Below are 21,770 nucleotides of genomic sequence, written 5' to 3'. Positions count from 1 at the left end.
AAAAGCTTGACACGCGTTCTTGATCTATGCAGAGAAAACTTCCAAAGTGAAAGTTCCAAACTTCAGGGGTACGATAATGTAGTTCCTCATTCCCAAGTAATGTCATCCAACGACTCATCAAAGACGTCATCGTAGTTGACATCATCCTGGTAAGCCAACAGCTCGTCGGCAGGCAACAAAAAGTCCCCGCCAGAGTCGAACAGCATGTCCTCAAATTCGATGTCGAGCGGGTCGTTCTCATAGGCATCGGACACGTCGTCGCCGTAGTCGGCCCACTCACCGAGCTCGCGGCCGGTGATGCCAAGGAACAGGAGGTAGCAATCGTCGACCTCGCCGTTGGTCACGGTGTAGGTCAGGTCTGGGGACTTTAGCATCTCGATACCGGCATCGACGTCCTCGCCGACGAGGTAAATCTTGGCGGTCTGGTCGTCCTTGTAGGTGCAGACGGCGGGGAAGAAGATGTTGTCTTCGGGGTCGATGGCGGCGAGGATGCTGGCGGTGCTGTCGTTTTCGTCGTAGTAGAAGGGTGTGAGTGCGCTGGTGTACGCGTTAGCAAAGTCTTTCTTTATGATTCGAAACAAAGAAGGGGGGGGGGGATCTTACACATAGACTGAGGTCCCGGGGAGGTGGGCCTCGTCTCCGGCGCGGAGACGGCTGACGCCAATCTTGTCCATGGTGTTGTTGTAGTAGTGCAAGACCTCGCCAGTGGGCGTGGAGAGAGCGGCCTCGCCGTAGCCGGCCCAGAGCGTGTTGCAGGTGACGTAGTAGGGTAGATCGTTCTGGGTGGTGTTCTTCTGTAGGTAGACGTTGCCGTCGCTGCAGGCGGCCAGCACGTAGCTGTTGTCGCTCTCCAGGGCGAGCGTGCTGAACCAGTATCCGTCAAAGGCCGCCTCGTCGAGGTCGTAGGGGATGGCGGCGAGGTCGGTGCCGTTGTAGTCGAGGTACTCGATCTCCTCGACGACGTACTTTGTCAGGTCGGCGAGCTGGGTCGAGTTGGCGGCGGTGGTGGTGTTTGTGGGGACGGAGACGTTGTTGGCGTCGCGGCGGTACTCGTACTTGTTATACGGTGTGGCGGCCAGAGAGCGCTTGTCGTCGTGGAGGCCGAGCTTGCCCTTGCTGGTGCCGTCTGTCTTGTTGCTGTTCAGGGGTTAGCATGATTACCTACTTTTCAATAGCCAAGAGGGTGATGTCCATCGAGATCATCTTCACTTACCCAATGCAGTACGAGGCAATGATGTAGTCTTTGGTCTCGTGAATGGGCCAGTCCTTATCGACAAGTCCGAAACCCTTGAACTTGGCCGTAACGTCGTTGCGTACACTGAGGGTGGTGCTGATGCCGGTGCAGTTGTTGAGGGGCTTCAGCCCAGCCTCGATGCCGTCGGTGCTGTTGTCCCACTTGGCCTGGACGGCAATGGCGGCGGCGGCTTTGATAGAGGGCATGGTCTCGATGCCGATGGAGCCCTTGCACTTGGAGCACCCGTTGAAGGTGGTGACGCCGAAATCCAGACCGACGGGGATGCCGAACTGGGCGGCGATCTCGACCTGGCCCTCGGCCTCGAAGCTGGGCTTGAACTGGGGCTTGAAGCCGACGGATTTGGAACCGCCCTTCTTCCAGTCATAGACAAACTTTGCGCGGGCGATGCTGACGTCGGCGCGGGCGACGGCGGTGCCCGTCATGTTGAGGCTGAACTTGATCTCGGTGCCGATGGAGAGCATGGGGCCGACGGTGACGAAGCCGAGGGTGAAGGGCGAGAGGGGAATATCGTACAGGTTGTTGCGGAACTTGTGTTCCTGGTAGTACTGGGCGTAGATGCCGATGCCGAGACCGACGGAGAGGTCAATGTCGCTCTCAATGTAGCCGTCGGTGATGCCCTTGATGTTCTCAATGGTGATGTTGCCCTTTGTCTTGAGGGATCCGGAAAGACCGCACTTGACGCAGTACAGGTTGATAAAGTTACCCTTGGTGACGGTGGTCTGCTTCTTGGATCCCTTGGGGCGCAGGTCCTTGGGCGAAGGAATGGTGCCAAACGACTTGAGCAGGAGCGCATCGTCGCCCCAGGGGGTCTTGACGGCCTTGGCCTCGCTGTCCTTGTCGTTGTCCTGCTTCTTGGGCTTGCAGGCGTTCTTGAGCTTCTCCTTCTTGTCCTTGTCCTTCTCGGCCTCCTTGCACTCCTTGGCTGGCCAGGGGAGGAGGAGCTTGTCAAAGTCCTTTTCGAAGCGGTTGGGCTTGCCCGTGAGGATGTTGCCCCCGACCTCAACGACGGCCTTGCCGACCTCGACGACCTTGGCGCCAATCTTGACAACCTTCTCGCCCGTCTTGACGACGTTGTTCTTGGCGGCCTTGGCCCCCGTCTCAATCTTGCTACCCAGAGTGATGATGCCGCTCTTGGTCGCCTGTCCAATCTTCTGGAAGCCGTTGCCGATGGCTTGGAAGACAGTGCGTCTGGCAAGGGTCGAGTTGGACAATTCGCCATCGATGTCGACCTCGTACAGGGTCTCGTTGAAGCTGAATACGTCAGACTCGAAGTAGCCAAGGCCTGTGTCGAGATCATCGTCAAAATAGGGTCCCAGGCATGCAGTCGGGAGACCGTACTTTTCGTCTTTGGGAGCTACACAGGCGGCGGTCATGGTGGGAGCAACAGAGTAGGCCGGAGGTATGTCGGTCTCAGTCGCGGTGGGTTCGGCGGTGGCGGCAGGGTTTCCGTAGTTGACGTTCTGGCTACCGTAGTTTCCCCACACGACGTTGATATCCTTGGTAACGTCGCCAATGTCCTTGGCTTGTCCTGCTGCAGTCGCAGAGAGGGAGTTGCGGTCAAAGGTGACGGAGTTGGCCTGAAAGTAGCATCGCTGGCCCAGGTCGTAATCACCGCACTCAGGAGTGTAGGTGACGAAGATGATGTTCTCAGCCTTCCAGTTGGAGGCGCTGTGGTCAAAGGCATTCCGGTCCCCAAAGGTCATGACAAGGCTGCCTTGGCCGGAGAGCTTGACGTCGGTGATGAGGCCCGAGTGGTCAAGAACGATGGATGGAGCTGTCCATTTAGGGGTGGCAACAGCGTAGATGCCTCCTCCATTTGAGCCGGCATCTTGCGCGTAGTGGATCGGAGCACCAGCGCCGCTGGGCTGAGGAGTGAGATTGTTGACATCGTTGAGATCGTGGCTGTCTGGGACGGCAGGCTTCAGGGTCGCAATGGGCCCGAGCTTGGAGGTTGGAAACTCGTACTCCGTGCTGGAGGAAGCAGTCGTTGCGGCAACAACTTCGCTGGAGGTAGACGCCGTGCCGGTGGCCAACGTGAGAGTGCGGGTTGAGTTGGCCGGGGGGTGGAAAGTCACTCCTGTGCTGAGGGGCACAGACACAGATGCAGTCTGGGTAAGAGAGTTGACAGATTGACCCGAGACAAGTGTCTGGTTCCTTTGGTTGAGGTACTTGCGTTGGCCTGGATGTGCGAGGGCGCCGGAGAGCCCAAGCAGGGGAAGGGCGAAGGACCACTTCATGATGAAACGAGAGTGAGTGATGATCGAATTCAAAAGACTGTACTTGTGAAACTACATGTAGCTAGAGGAGAGAACGACTGTGATCAGCCCGATATGGTTGACAGGTTTTCAAAGAGTGACAGAGACAGAAACAGGAACAATCCAAGCCATGAAAGAGTGAATGGCACAGAGGAGTTGGGTGAAGGACAAGACTCGAATTCGGAAACTGAGGGCGACGAGCACTGTATTAAATGGTAACTCATCTTTTACGAACAAATTCCATCTTTCAACTTGCCGAAAGTCGAGTCAGATTTTGCTTGGCGAGAGGCCATAGTCTAACACCGGGACAGGTCGACATTGATGGCCGCATCGGAGAACAATCTCGTTCAGGACCAAGCGAGGCCTCCAGAGTCCAGGCGAGACTCAATCGAACGACAATAAACACCATCTCATGTGGTAGTCAGGGGGAGGTTCTTCGGAAATTCAGAAAAAGGCATGGTCTTCGTCGCTACTACGAGTATTAGACTCTTAACTACGTTAGCGGCCGGACCCTGACCAAATAGTCGGTAGTGTGGCTCAATGTCGCGTGGGATGTCAGAGCGCCGGCCAACTAGATCGACCTTTGGTTGGTCGCTCAACGAGATGTGGCGGCCTGCTTCTCAGCCGCAAAAGCCCAGAGTAACGAGTTGCGCACGCCACGAACAGAGGCTGCAGCAAAGAGTTGCAAGAAAAGACTTTGCTGCCAGTGAAGGAGGATCAGTGCGGCACGGGAAGGGGACTTTGAAATGTCCTAGCTCCTGCTGCCAACGACTGTCAACCCGATAAATCGGGTTGCCAGTCGAGTGGGACGAGGCGTCTAAGCTTCAATGGATTAAGGTAAAGCCACGTGGGGCCATCGAACGTTTGGTGTCGAATTTCCTTTTGGGACGACAAAAACCTTCTTTGCTGAGTTGCTGCTCTATTGCGCCATCAGAACTTAACCCACAACGGTTACAAACTAAGGGGGGTTCCGCGCGGCAAGTGATTGTCGGCAGAATGATTTAAACGCTTCTCGTCGAAGGACTTTATTGAGGATCTTCAGTGCTCCCAGGCACTAGGATCATCATTCAACACGACTTCCTAGGTCTTAATGGTAGACTTTGTGATCTTGCTCAAACCGATGAAACGAGTGAAGGATAAAAGACAAGGTTGAAGTTTGGGTCTCCTCTGTGCTTGCAGGAAGCTGCGCTCGTCCGTAAGTCAGATAGCCATGTGCGCGGTCCCGAGCTTTCTTCTTCTGGGCTTTCAGATTGGCAGCTTTGCTTTTGCTCGCCAAGTCATGAAAGCCGTTGATGAGGCCGTAGCAACCACTGGCTGAGTGCGACTTGACCGGTGCAAGGAAGGCCCTGGTACATGGACTCACGTCTATTCGAAAGAACACAAAACCCCTGGCACCAACAGTAGGGGCTCTTTAAGCTACCAGCTCGATATTATTCGATTACCGCAATGCTGATGCTATTTGCAGTCTTCTCTCCTGAGATTGAGTTGCAGCCCAAGAGTTGTGATACCAGGATCCGAATCCTGCAGATGCCAAGATGGCGATCGCTTACGGATTGCCACCAGTGCAAGACAAGCCGTGGCATCCAGTGCACGCGGACACAAGGCTCTCTTTCGAACAGGCCCGGAAGCAAGTAACACGAAGCGATCAGGCGTCGGCTCAGGCTCGACCTTCCGGCTTGCTGCTATGGACGTAGGGCCTTCAGTTCAGCGATTCCAACTGGATCTCCACGAAGGCCTCGTCTGAATTCTTTCCAAGATTAGCATCGATTTGGCTCACACATCTAGATAGCAGCGTCACAGTCAACTTACATTCCTGTCCCGAGAGTGGGTGGCGCTGTATCCGTACTACACACCAAAGTCCTAAAATGCGCGCCTCTAGCTGCATGTTCCCTGGCATAAGGCTTCCCACTTGACCATGTATATCTATTAGTTTACGTATCACAGGTGTGATTTGTTCGATCGAACCGTGGTGACGAAAGGTCAATTAATTATATATTAATTTTTATATAAAGTAAAAAAGAGAGGTTTTAACCGTGGGTTCGATCGCCGGTTAAACGCTCATATAGAGACCCTCAGATGGCCCCTGCGCTGGCGCTGACTCGAGGTCGAATTAGGCTTCCAATCCGACAATATCCTCTCTGCAGCTGCTCCTGCGGCGGTCTTTCGGCGCAGCCGAGATGACTTTAGTCCTTGCCGACAGCGATACACCATATGCAGGCTGGCGGTCGACTCCAACCCTTGTCACACTCCGCCAGGCAGCCGATTCAAATCAGGCTGACCGGATGTGAGATCTCTGATAAACACCTACATGCGCCGCAAATGTAAATTTTCAATTCTTGAACCAGGCTGGTCACTGTTCACGGCCACCAGCGCGCAATGCCTTGAACATATTATGCTTGCGTCACGACAACATACCTGTGGTGCGCCAAACGGAATCCCACCAACGACGATGACCATGGACTCGGCAAATGAAACTGGGGAAGACGGTCCATCAACGAGATCGTTTGCCCCACTTCTCATCGAAGAGAGGAAGCCGCTCAAGGAGACTACCCAGTTCAAGTTGACCAAATTTCGACACAGTTTGTGGGATAGGAGACAATGGAGGGAAGCTTTTGTCGCCGCATTCAGAGACATCCGAGCAATTCGCTGGTTCGCTGTACTCGTGTGGACATTGGCTATAGGATGGATGGCAGGACTCTGCACCTTGCTAGTCTTTATCAGCAGCACAAAGCTATATAGGGATTCGGCCTGCAAACCGGACGGCAGTTTCGACGTGAACAAGAATCAGTATAACCTCTGGTCTTCCTCTGGATTCTTCCAGATCATCCTGGCATGGGGCAGGTTTTCCTTTGCGGATGCCAAAGTCATTGACGTCGCGTGGGATGTGGTAAGAAGACAGATAACTCAATCGCATCATTCCTGTTGTTCGCCGGCTGACTAGATTCTTCACCCACAGATCTTTGGCCGTGGAGGACAGGCTCTGCTGACCTGGATCTCTTGGCAGGTGTTTGCCGACTACACCACCACGTCGATGCAAGTCAAGCCTGTGACGTACGACTTCTTCTGTACAATATTCCTCCAGGATCAGCCGGGTTTCAGGTCGACGTGGCAAATGATACGGGACTTTGCTCGTTCGCGAGGGTTGAGATCTCGGTTCATGATGGTGATCATGGTCTTGGTCACCATCTTCATCCTGTGTTTCCCTACCTTGGGCAGTGCAATGACAGGCTACGTGGCGAATAACGACGCGTATGTCCAGAATTATCAAGGCGCGTTAATACCCTTCAACGATTTCAAGGTTGTTGGGTTTGTCATCCACGACGGCTGGAGGATCGGAATGGAGGGCGATACCATGCTCACATTTCCTGATTGTGAGTGATACTTCTTTGCGGATCTGAATTTGAGTGCTGGGGCTAAGCTGATTTTGGACAAGACGACAACGGCTATAGCGGAAGCTCGTATGAGCAGAAACTCGGTTGCATGGAAGATGATCCGAGCTACCCTTATCGCCGGTACACTTTCAACGAGTCTACGCCCGATATGGAGAGATGTTCAATGTACCGGAACGTTTCAAACTGTATGTCTACACATCCCAAAGTGTCAAATTTCTTTGATTTGCAGGATATTGCAGCGCTTACATCTTGTCTTTGGCAGATGTGTGCGAATACGGGTTCTACGGTGTGGAAAATAAAAACACCACTTGGATGAACGAAACCATCCCGGCTCCTGCCCTCAACATATCATCTTCCTGGCTGAAGCCCACCAGGCTCGTTTCCGGCTGGAAATGGACAGATTCTGGCACGGACTCGAGGCCTGAAGAAGTCGAAAGCAACATGACTTACGCCTCCGGCAACGAGACCTACACCAAGAACTACATGAAGGCTTTTGGAAGTTGTCAACCCATGAGCGATCACGGAAACGGCACCGATGCCGCGCGAGAGAGCTACCAATGGGGCTTCTCTTATCTGCAACTCTACATCCTCATCCTCTTGCTCGTGCTTTGGACGTTGAGTCTTGCTTACATGTGGCTCAAGGCACGACTGACAAGGGGAATGCGACAAAGGTACGACGTGCCGAGGGGCTACAAGGGCGTGTTGACAATGTCGGATGCCATGCGGAAGGAGCTGCAGGAGACTGATCCCGACCAGCTCTCCCACGATCAGCTCTCGGCAGAAATCAAAAAGAGGCTCAAGGGCGGAAGCATGCAGCTGGAGCTGACACACTCACCGGCAACGTATGGCTTCTGGCGGGCGTCTTGGATGTGGTTCAAGGAGGAGAAGTGGTGGGTAGGCGCCATCTTGTTGATGTTGGGGCTGTCGCTGACGCTGATGCACTTGGATTTCCTATTTGGGTTGTGGCTGTTGGTCCCAATGATGTCTCACCTGCTTGCGTTGATGATAGGCCGGTCCAAGAAAAGTAGGATCGTCATCTCCCTCGTCAGTTCTGTTGTGGGAACGATCAGTTTTTTGGGACCCTTCAAGTTATTAACAAGGTGAAACCGTAAATGCGAAAGCGTTTGCAGCTCATTACTATAGCTGAAGAGAGATCCCGTAGAGTTGGATGGATGCATTTTGAATACTTACCTTATATGTTGTCAAACTAAGAATCGCCTGATCGTATCGGCAACCTCAGCAGACTTTGTGTTATGAAAAAAAAGATCCAAACCCACTGGGGTGAATGCGCCTCCATGAACCTCCTGGTCTATTTTCTGACGCACACTTAGCAGTCAGGATAATCATGAGTGTCCGCTTTTGTCACAAGAAGACGACCTGCCCACCGCCTCCAGTCAGGAACTCATCTCGCACCGTTGCAATACTGCATAGCCAGGGTCTTGTGTGTCATGCCTCAAGAAGTGAATTATCATTACTCATCTATCGAAATACGCTAAACAGGAGAAATATGTGGATTAACCCTCGTGCTGTTCGCCCGTGTACTCGTCGGCGACACGTTCTCGCTGAATCCCGTCATCTGTTTCTTCAACGTCGCAGGGCTCGGCGCCCAATCACTCAGACCGGTGTCCTTTCGCTTGATGGGGGCCGGATTCGCCGGCGGGATGACGGGCTGGGGGTGCGGCGACGTGTCCGCGAGCTCGTAGCTCTCGCCCGGCTGTTCAAATTGTTGGTAATAGGTGGCGCTCTCGCCCTGAATAGAGTTTTGCCGCGGCCACTCCGACTTATACGCCGGAGCGGGCTCCGCCAGTTCGGCCCGCTGCTGCTGGTGGCCCACGGCGTGGCCGAGGTCGCCTTCGAGTTCCATGTGGCCTCCCGGATTCGCGTAGTTGACGTTGGGGTAGCCCCCAAAGTTGGTGGTGGAGGATTTGGAGTCCGGCGCGTCGCGCTTCTCGGATCGCGGGAGGGACCTGGAGGCGCCCGCGAATTGTCCGTTGCGCTTGGATTTGCGGTTCTTCAGCCAGAACCAGAGGGCTACGAAGAAAATTACTGCGGCGACGATGGCCACGGGCACGCCGACTTTGACGCCCAGGGCAGCTTTGTCGCCTTCGCTGGAGGATGAGGTACCGTTGCATGATGATGTTATGTGGTCGGGTAAGGTACCGTTGGCGACTTGCGGGCTCAGCCAGAATTTGCCCGCGTCATAGTCAACGTGAAGATAGTTCTGGGACAGGAACACGCCGCCGAGTATGGGGACGTTGTCGCCGAGGTCGCTCAGGCCCGAGGTGACTGGTGTGCTGATACGGCTGTTGTTCAGTACGGCGTATCTACCACGGGCGTCGGTGCCGCGAACGTGGCTGACGAGCTCGTAGTGGGGGATGACGCTCGTGTAGCCGTTGGATAGCTTGATCGTCAAGGAGCCGAGGAGGGACTCGCGGGCCTTGGGGAAGTCGGATTCGCCAAAGGCAAGGCCGTCGGTGCTGGTGTGGTTGCCGAGGCTTTGAAACTTGGCAAACATGGTCTGCGTGAGGGTGAAGCTGTTCTGCACAGTATCTATGCATGCGGCCACCTTGACGCCGGGATCGAAGAGGGAGTGATGGCCGTTCGTGTTGGTGAGGATGATATCGGAGACGAGGACCTGCAGAGGGCATTCTACTGGGGCGTTGGCACCCCACATGTTGAACTCGGTCACCAGCGACTCGTTGAAGCGTGCTTCGTTGTAGCCGCCGATGATGAGTTGGCCGTCGCGCGGATGGAGCTCCGAGGTCGAGCCGTAGTCCATGCTGAAGCTTGTCGTGGGCGCGAGATCGTTTCTCACAAAGCTGTCGAGCGTGGACGAGTTTGCGCCCAATGCAATAGCGCTTTTGTTCATGGAGTCATAGTCGGCCCATACCTCGAACGGGTACCCATAGGCTACGGCGGGAGCATCGGTAAAGTTTGCGACATCGTATCCGTGTAGCACTGTCGTCTCGCCATCTTCGGGCTGAGCATCGATGGTTCTGTAGAGAGAGTGTCAATCACATGGCAAGAGAAAGAAGCTTGGCTAGGCCGAATGTGCCTTACGTTACGTTCCAATCCTTGATGTTAACGACTTGGGTGAAAGTGCCCCCCGTGGTGTCGTAGACACTGCCCGAGGCTCCTTGGCAGCCGACGAAAGCGTATGTTGAGTTGTCTGGGCAGTCCAGACTATTCCTCACTCGCGTGTTGTTTAAGATGGTGGACATGCGCATGCCCTGAACCTGGCCACCAAGCGTGAGCTTGAGGCCGCGATTGGCGCCGATGCCATTGGGAAAGGTGACGTTCTGCAGAGAGAGAGAGAGAGTGTGAGTCAACAAAGTCTACAGTCGCACACGGCAACACATCGCACAGACACAAACAAGAAACAAACACAGACACCCACGCCCATTGGGAAAATAAGACGTGATAAAAAGGTGACTGAATGACTCGTGAGTTTTTTCCTTACTTTTATGGGTAATACTAACGGGTTAATAGAACTCGAACAAGAGTCGTCCGCGAACGCGGCGAGCACGGGGTGAGAAAAGACGCTGGCCAGCAGGAGCGCCGCCCAAGGCGACGAGGTCAACATCACGAAAGTTCGCGATATAGGATGCTGCTGAATCGAAGCATGACGGGCAGATGGGCGGGCTCGATCGATCAGGACGGGGTCAGCGATGGACCACATGGCGGTTTTGTCGGGCAGGACGGCCCCCTTTTTGAAAGCTCTTGTCTGCCCACCCCCTAGGCACGTTGCAATATCGAGACAGTTGACACCCTGGAGGCGTGCCAGGTTACCTAGCCGGAAGTGGAAAACGAAACCCACTCGTGAAGTCCCTGATGATTAGAAGGGGCTCACGATAGTCCACTTTTGCCAACTCTATCCCCGCTTCAGCCCGCGCTGGGGCGGTTGCGAAGTGCTTCGGAATGCACTCCGTCAGGCACTGGGTTGATGTCTTGGACTTGCACCAAACTTGGGCCATTGTACCTTGTCATCGTGTTTACAGAAGCGAAGTCTATATAAGAAAAAGCCTTGACCATATAACGCAATTCAACATCTTATTTCGACCCAAAGTTGTTCAGACGGCTGAAACGCACGTTGCGTGGCTGTTTCTCGCTGTGGAAAGGTACACTAGTCATGAACCATGTTCGATTCAGTAACGACGCCTGCACTCTAGATTCCTTGGCGCACAGGCTCCACGGTAAGATTAGGGTCGTATTCGAAGCCAAGAGTGTGCCTGGCAAGGCGTGGGAGCCGTCGTGGTTCACTTTGCAGCGATAGCATTCCCGCGATCCGGTGCTTCCAGCGAATCGCTCTTTCCGAACCTCAGACCTGGATAACCCTGACAAGATCTGCGCCAGCGCCCTCGCAAATGCCGCGCGATCAGCGTGGCCGCCAGCAGGAAAGATACGTAGATTACGGATAATGGCATCTCACTTATGTTGACTCGAGCTGGCTCGGCCCCGGGAACTGAACACTCATAGGGCTAGAACTCTCCGGGGTACCATTTTGTAGACTATGGGTTTACGGTATGTTGGCTAAAAATTTCAAGAGACCGCGTATCGCGAGCGAAACCCGCGCAGACGCAGAAGAGAAAGGCGAATGGCCCCTCAACTGGAAAGAGACAAGGATGGGCTTTGCCTTGCCCTCGGGATCCCCTTGCTTCATGGCGTGTGGGAGGTTGTTGTTCCGTATTTCGTGCTCCGGAACACACCTCGATCTGATCCTCGCGCCCGTCAGTCATCGGTGTCATCATGTCACGAAGGAGATATCCACCGGGCCAAAGACTGGAAGAGGGAAACCGAGCAATTTGGACTCTTGAAGCGCGACTTTGCCAATTTACCACTGCCAACTCTGAATCAACTCTGGATGACCAGGGCCTGGACCGTTGTACTAGCAAGGATTGATGGTGGTTCTTCCCCCGGCGCCGCGGATCGTTCCATGAGGGAGGACTTGCAGGCGAGACTAGCAACGAATAACCATGGCGAGATTACGTTTGCAAGGGAAAGAAGTCAACGATTGCATTGTCCGATGGTTGACGATGGAGCACGTGGACATGGCTTAAGGAGTTGTGCTGCGAGATATATCGCTGAATTCGTCGGGCAAAACGAATCCTCCACCGCGTTTGAGGAATCGATGTTTTTCAACGCCAGGGGTCGCCCGTCCACCTGTGTAGAACGTTCAACGGCAGCACAACCGCTTCTTAATGAGGCCATGCATGGTTGGACTTCTTCGTAACACAACGGCATAGCTATGCGTAAGCACCATTGCAAGCGGTACATGTATAACGACAAGACTTGATCTACATTTGAATTTTTTTTTTAAGATTCTTTTTTACCGGCAGACCCATACATCCAACCTGTATCCGTGATTTGGTCCGTAACAAGCTTGGTCCATAGTCTATCTCGTCTGTGTGGAAATGTTTGGGAAGGACATGGATCAAAGATGCGCATGGTCGGTGTGATGGCCAATTGTTTGGTAGCGAAATCATTTCGGGTTTCCAAGTTCCCAACTCCAAGTTGCAGGCGATCGGAGGTGTGTGCCTCGTAATGGGTAGCTTGGGTGTGATTTGAGCCGCATCTCCGTAGTCAGTGCCTAGTCTGACAAACCCTGGAATGGGATAGATAGAACCTGAAGCTTGCACGTGTGGACAGACAACTTGGACTCGGTCTTTACTCTTACACTACCCTCTTGGCCATCTCTCAATCACAGCACGGACGCTGCCGAATCAGCAAAGGCGAAGGCAAGGCGACGGTTAGCTTTCAATAATAATGCCCAAGATTTGCCGAAACCGTAACCATTGGCCTCCGATAAACGGAGGTTGCCTCGGCTCAATGGTCTAGTGGTATGATTCGCCCTTCGGGTTCTGCACCAACCCTTGCGCATAGCGTGAATGGGCGAGGTCTCGGGTTCGAATCCCGATTGAGCCCTCGTATTCCTTTTGCTTTTTGGCCACTTGACCTGCCTACCAGATATATTTATATATGAAGCGTACGTAGTGTATGTACGTAGTGTATATATAGGTACTTACTTACTCAATAGCTGGATTAGATGGTTGTACAGTTTGTATCTCCTTTGGTTCAAGTACCTACATGTAGTTAACCATCGGATCGCTAATGGGAAATTTCCAAGGTGAAATTGTCCTACAGATTCCCCTGAGCCAATCAGCTATTGGGACCATCCAAGCAAGCCCCTCCTCATCTGCTGGATGACTGACATCTTACAATTGAGATACTGCTTGTTGATCGTTGCTCAACACCGGCACAGCTTCATTCAATATGCCAACGTCGTCCAGTCCAACGACACTTTGCAATAAGTGTTTGGGAATCGTATTTGATGACGTACAGGGTGACGCTCGCGAGGCGGGCCACTGGGACCAAACAGATACTTATCCAGAGCTTCCAGTGTTTCGCGGATCGGCCGCTAACGGCTGTACGTGTTGCGAATATCTATGTTTTCTCCTCGAACAAAAGCTACCCAAGCCCTTTCGACTTGCCCTACAAGCGTCTGCAGCGAAAGACATTACAGCGAAGCTCTCCTCGCCCGCTTAAGTGATGCGGTCCGACGTCATCGACTTTTCGCGGGATTGGGAGCCCTACGATTACGGCGTCGAAAAAGACGGGATATTTTGGCTCGATTTCAAGTTCGAGTCTGACGCATGGCGCAATGGCATTTGGTCAGACGGGTGGGGAGCGCGGGCTAACGCGTATCAAGGAGATGTTGGTATGTGCCTCTCAGCCATCTTTATGACTTACTGTAAGACCAAAAGAACAAGAGCTTTTTGCTAACCTCAAGAGATTTGATCAAAGATGTTGCAGATACTCTTGGTATTGAGCTGAAGCTCCAATCGCGAATGTTCTCGATCCACCTTGCATCACACGCCTCAAAGACTGGGTTTGGGGGTGCGCGGATGAGCACCCGGCATGCTGCTCTTCAGAGCCGAGAAGTCTCCCAACTCGGCTTATTAAAGTTGGAGAGATCAACGACGAAAAAGCTCGCTTGGTCATGAGCGATAATCTTCCTTCGACAACACCGTACATTGCTCTCAGCTACTGCTGGGGCCCACCGTCCGTCATCAAGCCCCAGCTCATCACCACAGCCGCCACATTTGCAGATAGCCAGACGGGGATTCCGCTTGAGAAAATGCCAGCTACAATCAGAGATGCAGTAGTATTTGCGCGTCATATGAAGGTTGAATACATCCGGATCGATGCGCTCTGCATCATCCAAGACAATTCTGAAGATTGGGCCAGGGAGGCAGCGCTCATGTTTGCCGTATATCGACATGCTACCCTCACCTTGGTAGCAGCCGCGGGTGATACCTCTCATTTGGGATTCCTTCAGAGGACTAGTGCTGGACCGTCGATTGTGGTCCCATTTCAGTCTGGCAGGGAAAACGCCCAGGTGTCGGGCACTTCCATCCTGTCAGCTCTCAACGAACACCGCACTTGGGATGCCGATTATCCCAGTCATATGCATAATCGCGCATGGGCAACGCGAGCTTGGACATACCAAGAAGATCTCATATCCACTCGAGTGTTGTACTTTGATAACAACACGTCCTACTTTCGATGTCAGACGGAACGACGTCTCGAACATGGCACAAATGTGTACGCCAATGTCCAAAATTGGCATAACCTGCTCTCACCTGCACCGAAGGACATTCCATACCCCGAAGGAAAAGAGAGAAGGGAGAGCCTGCATGAGAGATGGAAAGATCTTATTGTGGAGTATACGAGGCGTCAGCTCACCGTAGCCAACGACAAATTCTCGGCCCTGTCTGGTTTAGCGCGCGCTTTCAGCTCGGCGCTCGGAGACGAATATGTAGCTGGGCTTTGGCAAAGAGATTTGGTCCGGGAAATGCTCTGGCAGACTGTTATGCAGCCGTCGTCACCGCAAGAGTGGAGGGCGCCATCCTGGAGCTGGGCATCAAGTGACGCAGAAATCGGATGGGATTTGAGGTTTACGTTACCACTTATTCAGCAGTGCAGTATCGAGGATATCCAGATGAAAGCAGCGGGCCAAGATTCTTTTGGAAGACTCGAGAGCGCTTGGATCGTCCTCTGCGCTGTCTATGTTCCAGTGGTTTTGAGGCCAGTAGCCCAAGCCGAGAGCGACCAGGATACGCACTGTTGGTTTACGTATCACAGGGTGATTAGTTCGATCGAACCGTGGTGACGAAGGTTCAATAAACTTGTATTGATCTCTGCGTAAAGAGGAAAAGAAAGGTTCCAACCGTGGGTTGGATCGCCGGTTGAACGCTGATATAGAGACCCTCAGATGGCCCCTGCGCTGGCGCTGACTCGAGGTCGAATTGGGCTTCCAATCCGACACGCACCTTGCAGAGGTCCTCTTCCATGACGACGGGAACGTGAAGGGCAATGGATCCTTGGATGCCGTAGCGCCCTCGGGCTTGAGAAACGACGACACCTTTAAACTTGCCACCTTTAGCCAAGCTGTCAACCTCACCGACGTGTCAGCAGTAGTCCTTGCACTTCGCTGCATCACTCTCGGGGTTGATGAGAGATCAGGCGAAAGGGAATTTTCTTCCCCATTATTTCCAACTGGTCTTCTAGTCAGAGGTGTCCCAAACAATGGCGAGCAGCGTGAATCACTTCCGGTTTACAAACGCCTTGGTACTTTTAGAACGGGGACATTGGGACAAGCCGAAGCATGGTCCTCGCACTCTCAGTCTCGCCTGAAGCTCGTATGAGATATGGCAGGGCACCTACTTTGAGCAACTTTCCAGAAGTGGCAAGTATTACTGAACATCACGACGTCTGACGCCTTGGGGAAAAGGAAAATGTATATAGTCTACTCTCTTTCCATGCTGCCACATCTGGAAATATAGAGAATATTCGGGATTGCAAATCATCTCACCGGCCCTTAATGGCCTTTACTAGTGGGCTCATACCAACTGTCAGCTAGCTTTTCATCGCCCTTGACATATGGAAACGTACGCCATCTCGCGTCATTCTCCTCCCATCAAAGTCTTTGTGGCAGTCAACCGCAGTAATGCGACCTTTTCACTTGATTTCCAGCTCGTCCATCCTGGCCATTCTGGTATGGATTCGTTGAGCTCCTCATTGCCTCGCATGAGTGAAGGGATGGACCCGTTAATGCGGACGGAAAGTAGCAACCAGCACACCTACCTACCATCTGGACTATTCGCCCAAACCATGGCTATTCACCAAAAAGTACGTTACTACAAGTCCCCGACTTGTAGCTTGGTTGTACTTAAGTAGCCCGGGCCCGAGAGGTGGGTCTAGCCCGTAATGGCATCGCCTGTGCCGAGGTGCATCATGACAATATCACGCAGGCTTCGTACCCCTCGGCCAACACTCAATTCAGTTTTCTCGGGCGATGTTTGTTGCGAGAAATCCGCCAAGGTCTTCACTGTCTCCGTCATAATCGAAACCATGAACTTGCGTTGGTAAAGTTCCAACAAAATCAGTATTCTTGAAATTGTCGTCTCGAAGTCTCTTCCAAAATAGAGCCTTCCAGTAGCCCTAGCCTAAGTATGTTTCAAATTTTACTTTCCGAGGAGAAACGTAAGCGGGGCACGCATAACCAGATGGCGAAGAAACTTTCAGAAATACGAATACCGGTTATCGAATCCCCAAGAGGCATATTTTTTAACTTTGTCTACAGCCAAGGCGGCCCACCTCGAGAAGAAACATACTAGCATCGAAACGGGCTGACTTAGAAACATCATGACTCGATAGCAGCTTTACGATGTTTAACGGGTGAGAGTATTTCGTTATTCCTTCATACACGCAGATTGTACACGCGGCGTACGCAGCTCCCATACTTATCATTGACTCGAGTGCATTGAAGGTGCGCCTATTGTCAAATGATACAGGGTTCGCTCTTGCCGTCAGGTCTTAACACAATGCAATTATTACTCTATGATTCAGTGGTAGTCCCCAGAATGAGGATTCATCTTGCTTCTAGTATTTGAAACCATGCCATGGAAGACCTTCAGGCGCTGGAGCCACACTGTGACTCCGGCTAATCCTATCAAGGAGTTGGAGTCGTCGGAAGGGTGACTTCTGGCCCTCCTTCAATCAGGTATTTGTGCCTCATATTGATATTTCGGACGATTGGGGCGATCATCACTGATCTTGGGGACGAAACAAGATTCCTGAGACACAGATCGGATATGATTGATTGCATGGGGCTGGCCTCTCACATACGCAGCGCTAGAATCTCTGGCTAGTGCGCGCCAAATCATCACCCATTGATTGCCTTTACATGGTTGACGACCAGGCACTGATAGTCGCTACTGCCATTGTAAATCGTGAATCCATCGTCGTGTGTCTGTCCTGTGCTCAGCTGATCCCCCCACTGCCAGAAAAGATCGGCCCCGAGTCCGGGCGCGGTCCGCGAGACCTCTTGCCAGGGTCCCTCAACGGCGCAGTGATCACTCAGGGAACCGTCTGCTTGGACGTAAGCTTATTTGAGTTCAAACATCAGACACGAGGGGAAAAACTCACACTCTTCAAAAAGGCAAGGTTTGCCGGCCTTGGCACAAGCCTCACCGTGGGATTTGATCCAGCCGGGGGACCAGGTTTTAAGATCGACGTTCCCTATAACCGTAAATCGATTTAACTCTATCCACATCTTTGGGGTGCGAGCGATTTCGGATGAGAAAGCTTGTTCTTGAAACTTACAATGATCGGGGTACATGTGGAATGTGCCAAAGTCGAGTGTCTTGATGCCGAGGTTTTTGACGAAATCTGTCCCTTCGCCGTATTGGTAGGGATAGCTTCCGTCACCGGGAAGGCCCATGCCCTCGTCGCCGAGAGTCACCATGTGGCTCGCATCTAATGACTTTACAAACTGGGAAGTCGTTTGCGCCCACTGAAAGATCACATCGGTACTGCAGCCATTGCAGCGAGGTTCGTTGGCCAGCTCCCAGGCAAAAATGGCGGGAGAGTTCTTGTAGCGGCCCACCACGGCCCGAATGTAAGCCTGGTATTGGGTTTGGGCCTGGCTGTTGGTGTACCAAGTCGCCTTGGAGCCGCCAAAGGCCTTTACGTACGCATTCATGCCGCCGTAGTCGTCCCAATGGTTCACAAAGGGGATGATCAGCTTCACGCCCTTCTTCTCCGCGGCTGCGACGACAGCATCCAGGCGCTGCAGTCCGTTGGCGCCAGTGTTGATCTGCGACCCGGACGACGAGAGGTATTGGTACCAGACCTGGTTGCCGCCGGGGACGGCGTTCACGTCGTTGAAGCCCCACACGCGAAAGATCTTAAGTCCGGCTTTCGCAACATTGTCTATTACGAGATCGACGTCGGCATTGTTCGTCAAGAATGAGATCCAGTATGAGTTGCTGCCGGCAAAGTACTTGGTCTGGCCATCGATGGTGAACTTTGTTCCGCTTGCCGAAGGGAAGGTCGAAGCCTGTCTGGGCTCTGAGACGGCCAGACATTGGATGCTGGCCAAATTGGCCAAGATCGACACGAGGGCAAGCTTCATGATTGACGATTGTTCTACTGTTCCTGGCTAGGTGATGATATGGGATGAATGAAAGCCCAGATCGCCTATCCCCTAACGCGTCTTTATACTAATGATGGCAATGACTTGAATGTATCGCTGGGAGAGTGCCGACTTTCTAGCTGTGGGAGCAGCACAGCCTGGAGCCAATGAGAACCCGACGGCACTCCAAATTAGACTGGTCAAGACTTGTAGAATTAACGACCGGGGTGAATACTGCGCACATGTACATATTCCGGGGGCGATCGGCATATCGCCTGAGCAATTCACCGTATCCTACGAGCGCCGAGGCGGTGTAATCCTGATTCGGGTGCGGAGGGACGACTGCCATAGTACCTTTTCGGAAATAGTATAGAGCTAAGGGGCGGGACATCCCCGTCCACTTCGTCTCGAAAAAGGTGCCGAGAGACTAGCGGCAGGTCCGGGGCTTTTGTATGGGTCCTCGGCCGATCGGAACCGGGCCCTGTGGTCACATTGCAGTCGCACCGCTCATCAGATGAAGGGTATCGCCAAGGCCGTGGATAGATAACTTCAAGACACGCATTCTGAGAGAGTTCAAGGTAAGATGTTCTTGTCAATCAGCACGCCTACCCAGCTGGGTCCTACGGCCCAGTCTAATGTTGATTCACAAGAAAGTCCCCTACTGGTATCTTGGTTGCACCTAAAGAGTACGGGCCAAGGAGTGGGCATTCCGCCCGTAACGCACAACCGAAAGACGAGCTAAACATAGGGCATCAAAAATATCAAGGCTGTTGATTTAACCTTAGAGATCGAAGGTTTTGAATGTGCAAAGGAAGAGTTCATCAAAATTCGATGGCAATCGGGCCTTCTAACTATCCAGTTTCAGATAGGCTCTCTCCACTCGATACTCAATTGAGTTGCGAAAACCTTCCCGCAAGCCCCGGTAGCATAACGAGCTCTAGCGTAAGGCGTAAAGAAATAAGTTCCCGTGAGCTTCGAACATTTCGTGCAGCTTAAAGATCTCCGGCTCCAATGGCGTGCTGTGGTAACTTTGATGTGTTGCCTCGGGTACCATGTAGGCGATCACACCACCTGCACTTTGCATGGGAACAAACGCCTTGACCAAGTTCCTCAGAACGTTCATTATTATTAACAGTCAATCAATACAGAATGCTGCTTTCCAGTTTCCAGGTAGTAGCCTCGGAGATCTCGAACAAAGTAAATTAGTCTCAGCCAGCCTCTGGCTCCCATGCAATGCCGTCAGGTACCCGTACCTTATTCCGTATAAAGGTGTATCGAACAGCCTCAACTCAAGTACTCACATATCCTACTCAAGGAGACCGCCGCAGCCAATTCTTCAGCTCCAGGGGGGCGGCAGTATGCTCTAACGGGTGCCAGGATTACGCTCATGCATTTGAGGAAGCATGAGAATAAGTCCGCGACGGACATTTCCAACATTAACAACCATGCGCAACAACCATTGGTGAGCAGATGGATCTTGATCCTTCGACCTTAGTGTCCATTACCAAACCGAGTAACTCTCCACTTGGCCAAGGTGTTTGGCAGTCAATACGTATCTAATCCTGACTCGGATCTCGAATTTTTTTTCATCTTAGTCCATGGACTTGAGCTGTTTTACTTCACTCAGGCGACAAAGCACTGCAAATGCGCGGGCTTGAAGCCATTGTAACTAATATCTACAGGCCATATCCAAATTAAAATCAGCTCATAAATCAACATATGTAGCCTATGATGACAGAAAAGGTATTGCGGCAGAGACATGGATGCTCCTGAATTGCCGAAAAAGTCTGAATATGTTAACATCCCCGGGTGTATTCGGGTTCCAGCAAGGAAATCCCACACAAATATTGAACCTCTGACAGGCTATTCCAATGGTGGGCAGAGAATGTAAAAAGGTCAAAGCGAAGCAAATCAATCTACTCATCTTCGGGGGAAAACTCAAAACAAGCCATTGGCCAGTTAGCCAAGTCTGAATGGCTTCTAGGTGCGGCACAGCGGGCGGTGTGAGTTGAAGATGGCCCAGGCCTTTATTGAGTTCTCGGGCCTTGTAGTTAATCTTAGATGTTTTGAGAGTCAGGCAGCTCCAAATTATACTATCACCACGAAGAGAGTCTAACGCTGCGCGATTTACTTCGCGCCGGGGAAGCTTTCGTTGCCGGCCGCTCCATCGAGTCGGCTCCGGACTGGTAGGACGAAAGTACAGACGACACAGACGACAAGATGGCGAGGCTAACATGGCCAAAATTTTAACCGGCATAAGACGCGGCTCAACTTTTGTAGGTTGCCGAGAGTCATGCGTTGCGCGTTCCAAGGGGCTGGATACATGTAAGTCGTAAAGACAACATGCTTGACGTTTCGGACATCGGCAAATGAGGGTATTCGCGAATGTTTGCAGACTCTTTCCCACGTTAACGAGAGTTTACGGGCCCACGGGTCCACGACCACCATTTGGACGCGAGAACTTTGCTTCCCTTGTCTGTTCAGTAACCTTGAAAGAGGTGAGGGGGAACTTAAGCTCGGAGGGGTAACGGTCCAGAGGTTCTTGGCATCCCAAAATCTCCGCGGTCGTTACGACGACTTGCCTGGCTATGAAAACCGATTGGTCTCTTCCCGATACCCCGCAGCGGGAGATGTACGTGGCTCGCAAAGATCAGGCCTGCGCTTTTAGTTACCAATTCTAGCCAGTTGTGCTCAACATTGAGTCTAAAGTTGCCTCACCCCTCGGCGTCGACTCGAATCCAGAGGCAATCGACGAGGGCTCTTGAATCATGGGCCACTCTGCCCTCCCTCCTGGGGCTCTGTGGAAGGAATAAACGCTGTCATTAGTGAACGACGTGTGGACGGACTTCGTCGCTCTCGGGCCCCCTTGCGAGCATCCTGTCTACGCCCTACCTTAGCGCATGAACACCAAGCTTTTCCGTCCCATGTCTGTCGGGACACGCGTTGAAGGCACGTTACTCATCCTCACAGTCGTTCCTACCTTACGGATCACAATATATACTGAATCGCGTGGGTGCCGCGCCCGCAGGAGCGATTTGGGCTTCCGCAATGGTGGCAGACAGCCTCGTTTTTGTTGCATCCTTGGAGCGAATATCAGGTCACTACTGGCGATGGCTCAAATTCAGGGCTAGGATATCGGCCGTCTCAGACTATAACTTAACCTTAACGAAGAATTTTAGACTTGTTCATTAGGACGACAAGCAAAAAAAGTATTCTCGTGGGCTAAACAAAGCTTTAGGGGTGTTTTGAGAAGTATTAAAGACAAGAAGTCCTCCCGAAATTCCAACGTCTGGATCTTGTAAGACAGGCTACCGACCATAACAGCAACCGAACCTAGCTTCCCTGTTTCCTGTGCTCATCGCCAACGTCCATCATCAACCTCCTTCTACACA

At 52.5% G+C, this 21,770-nt stretch overlaps 5 protein-coding genes across 5 annotated transcripts, besides 1 other annotated feature; 2 read left to right on the top strand and 3 right to left on the bottom strand.

Annotated features, from left to right (window-relative positions):
- Positions 1–86: 86 nt before the first annotated feature.
- CORC01_01829 (uncharacterized protein) lies at positions 87–3,492 on the bottom strand (the record flags this gene model as incomplete). The annotated part of the gene is made up of 3 exons (XM_022613482.1): positions 87–537; positions 604–1,137; positions 1,214–3,492. 3 exons carry the CDS (start codon positions 3,490–3,492, stop codon positions 87–89), a joined length of 3,264 nt encoding a protein of 1,087 aa, XP_022479866.1.
- Positions 3,493–3,831: 339 nt separating this feature from the next.
- Positions 3,832–3,912: a sequence feature (Short protein (CORC01_01828, OHF02727.1) was converted to a misc_feature.).
- Positions 3,913–5,902: 1,990 nt separating this feature from the next.
- Positions 5,903–8,006, top strand: CORC01_01827 (uncharacterized protein; the record flags this gene model as incomplete). Its single annotated transcript, XM_022613481.1, has 4 exons — positions 5,903–6,397; positions 6,467–6,881; positions 6,929–7,087; positions 7,165–8,006. The coding sequence occupies 4 exons, from the start codon at positions 5,903–5,905 to the stop codon at positions 8,004–8,006; spliced, it is 1,911 nt and encodes a 636-aa protein (XP_022479865.1).
- Positions 8,007–8,394: 388 nt separating this feature from the next.
- Positions 8,395–10,581, bottom strand: CORC01_01826 (uncharacterized protein; the record flags this gene model as incomplete). The annotated part of the gene is made up of 3 exons (XM_022613480.1): positions 8,395–9,898; positions 9,963–10,201; positions 10,363–10,581. The coding sequence occupies 3 exons, from the start codon at positions 10,579–10,581 to the stop codon at positions 8,395–8,397; spliced, it is 1,962 nt and encodes a 653-aa protein (XP_022479864.1).
- Positions 10,582–13,448: 2,867 nt separating this feature from the next.
- On the top strand, positions 13,449–15,607 carry CORC01_01825 (heterokaryon incompatibility protein; the record flags this gene model as incomplete). Its single annotated transcript, XM_022613479.1, has 3 exons — positions 13,449–13,617; positions 13,865–15,045; positions 15,203–15,607. 3 exons carry the CDS (start codon positions 13,449–13,451, stop codon positions 15,605–15,607), a joined length of 1,755 nt encoding a protein of 584 aa, XP_022479863.1.
- Positions 15,608–17,127: 1,520 nt separating this feature from the next.
- Positions 17,128–18,378, bottom strand: CORC01_01824 (mannanase; the record flags this gene model as incomplete). The annotated part of the gene is made up of 3 exons (XM_022613478.1): positions 17,128–17,333; positions 17,391–17,483; positions 17,568–18,378. 3 exons carry the CDS (start codon positions 18,376–18,378, stop codon positions 17,128–17,130), a joined length of 1,110 nt encoding a protein of 369 aa, XP_022479862.1.
- Between the last annotated feature and the right edge of the window lie 3,392 nt (positions 18,379–21,770).

This window comes from Colletotrichum orchidophilum, assembly GCF_001831195.1.
Source record: "Colletotrichum orchidophilum strain IMI 309357 chromosome Unknown Scaffold_10.1, whole genome shotgun sequence".
NCBI lineage: Eukaryota > Fungi > Ascomycota > Sordariomycetes > Glomerellales > Glomerellaceae > Colletotrichum > Colletotrichum orchidophilum.
The sequence above is the reverse complement of the archived record's forward strand: the minus strand, read 5'-3'. Positions and strand labels throughout refer to the sequence as shown.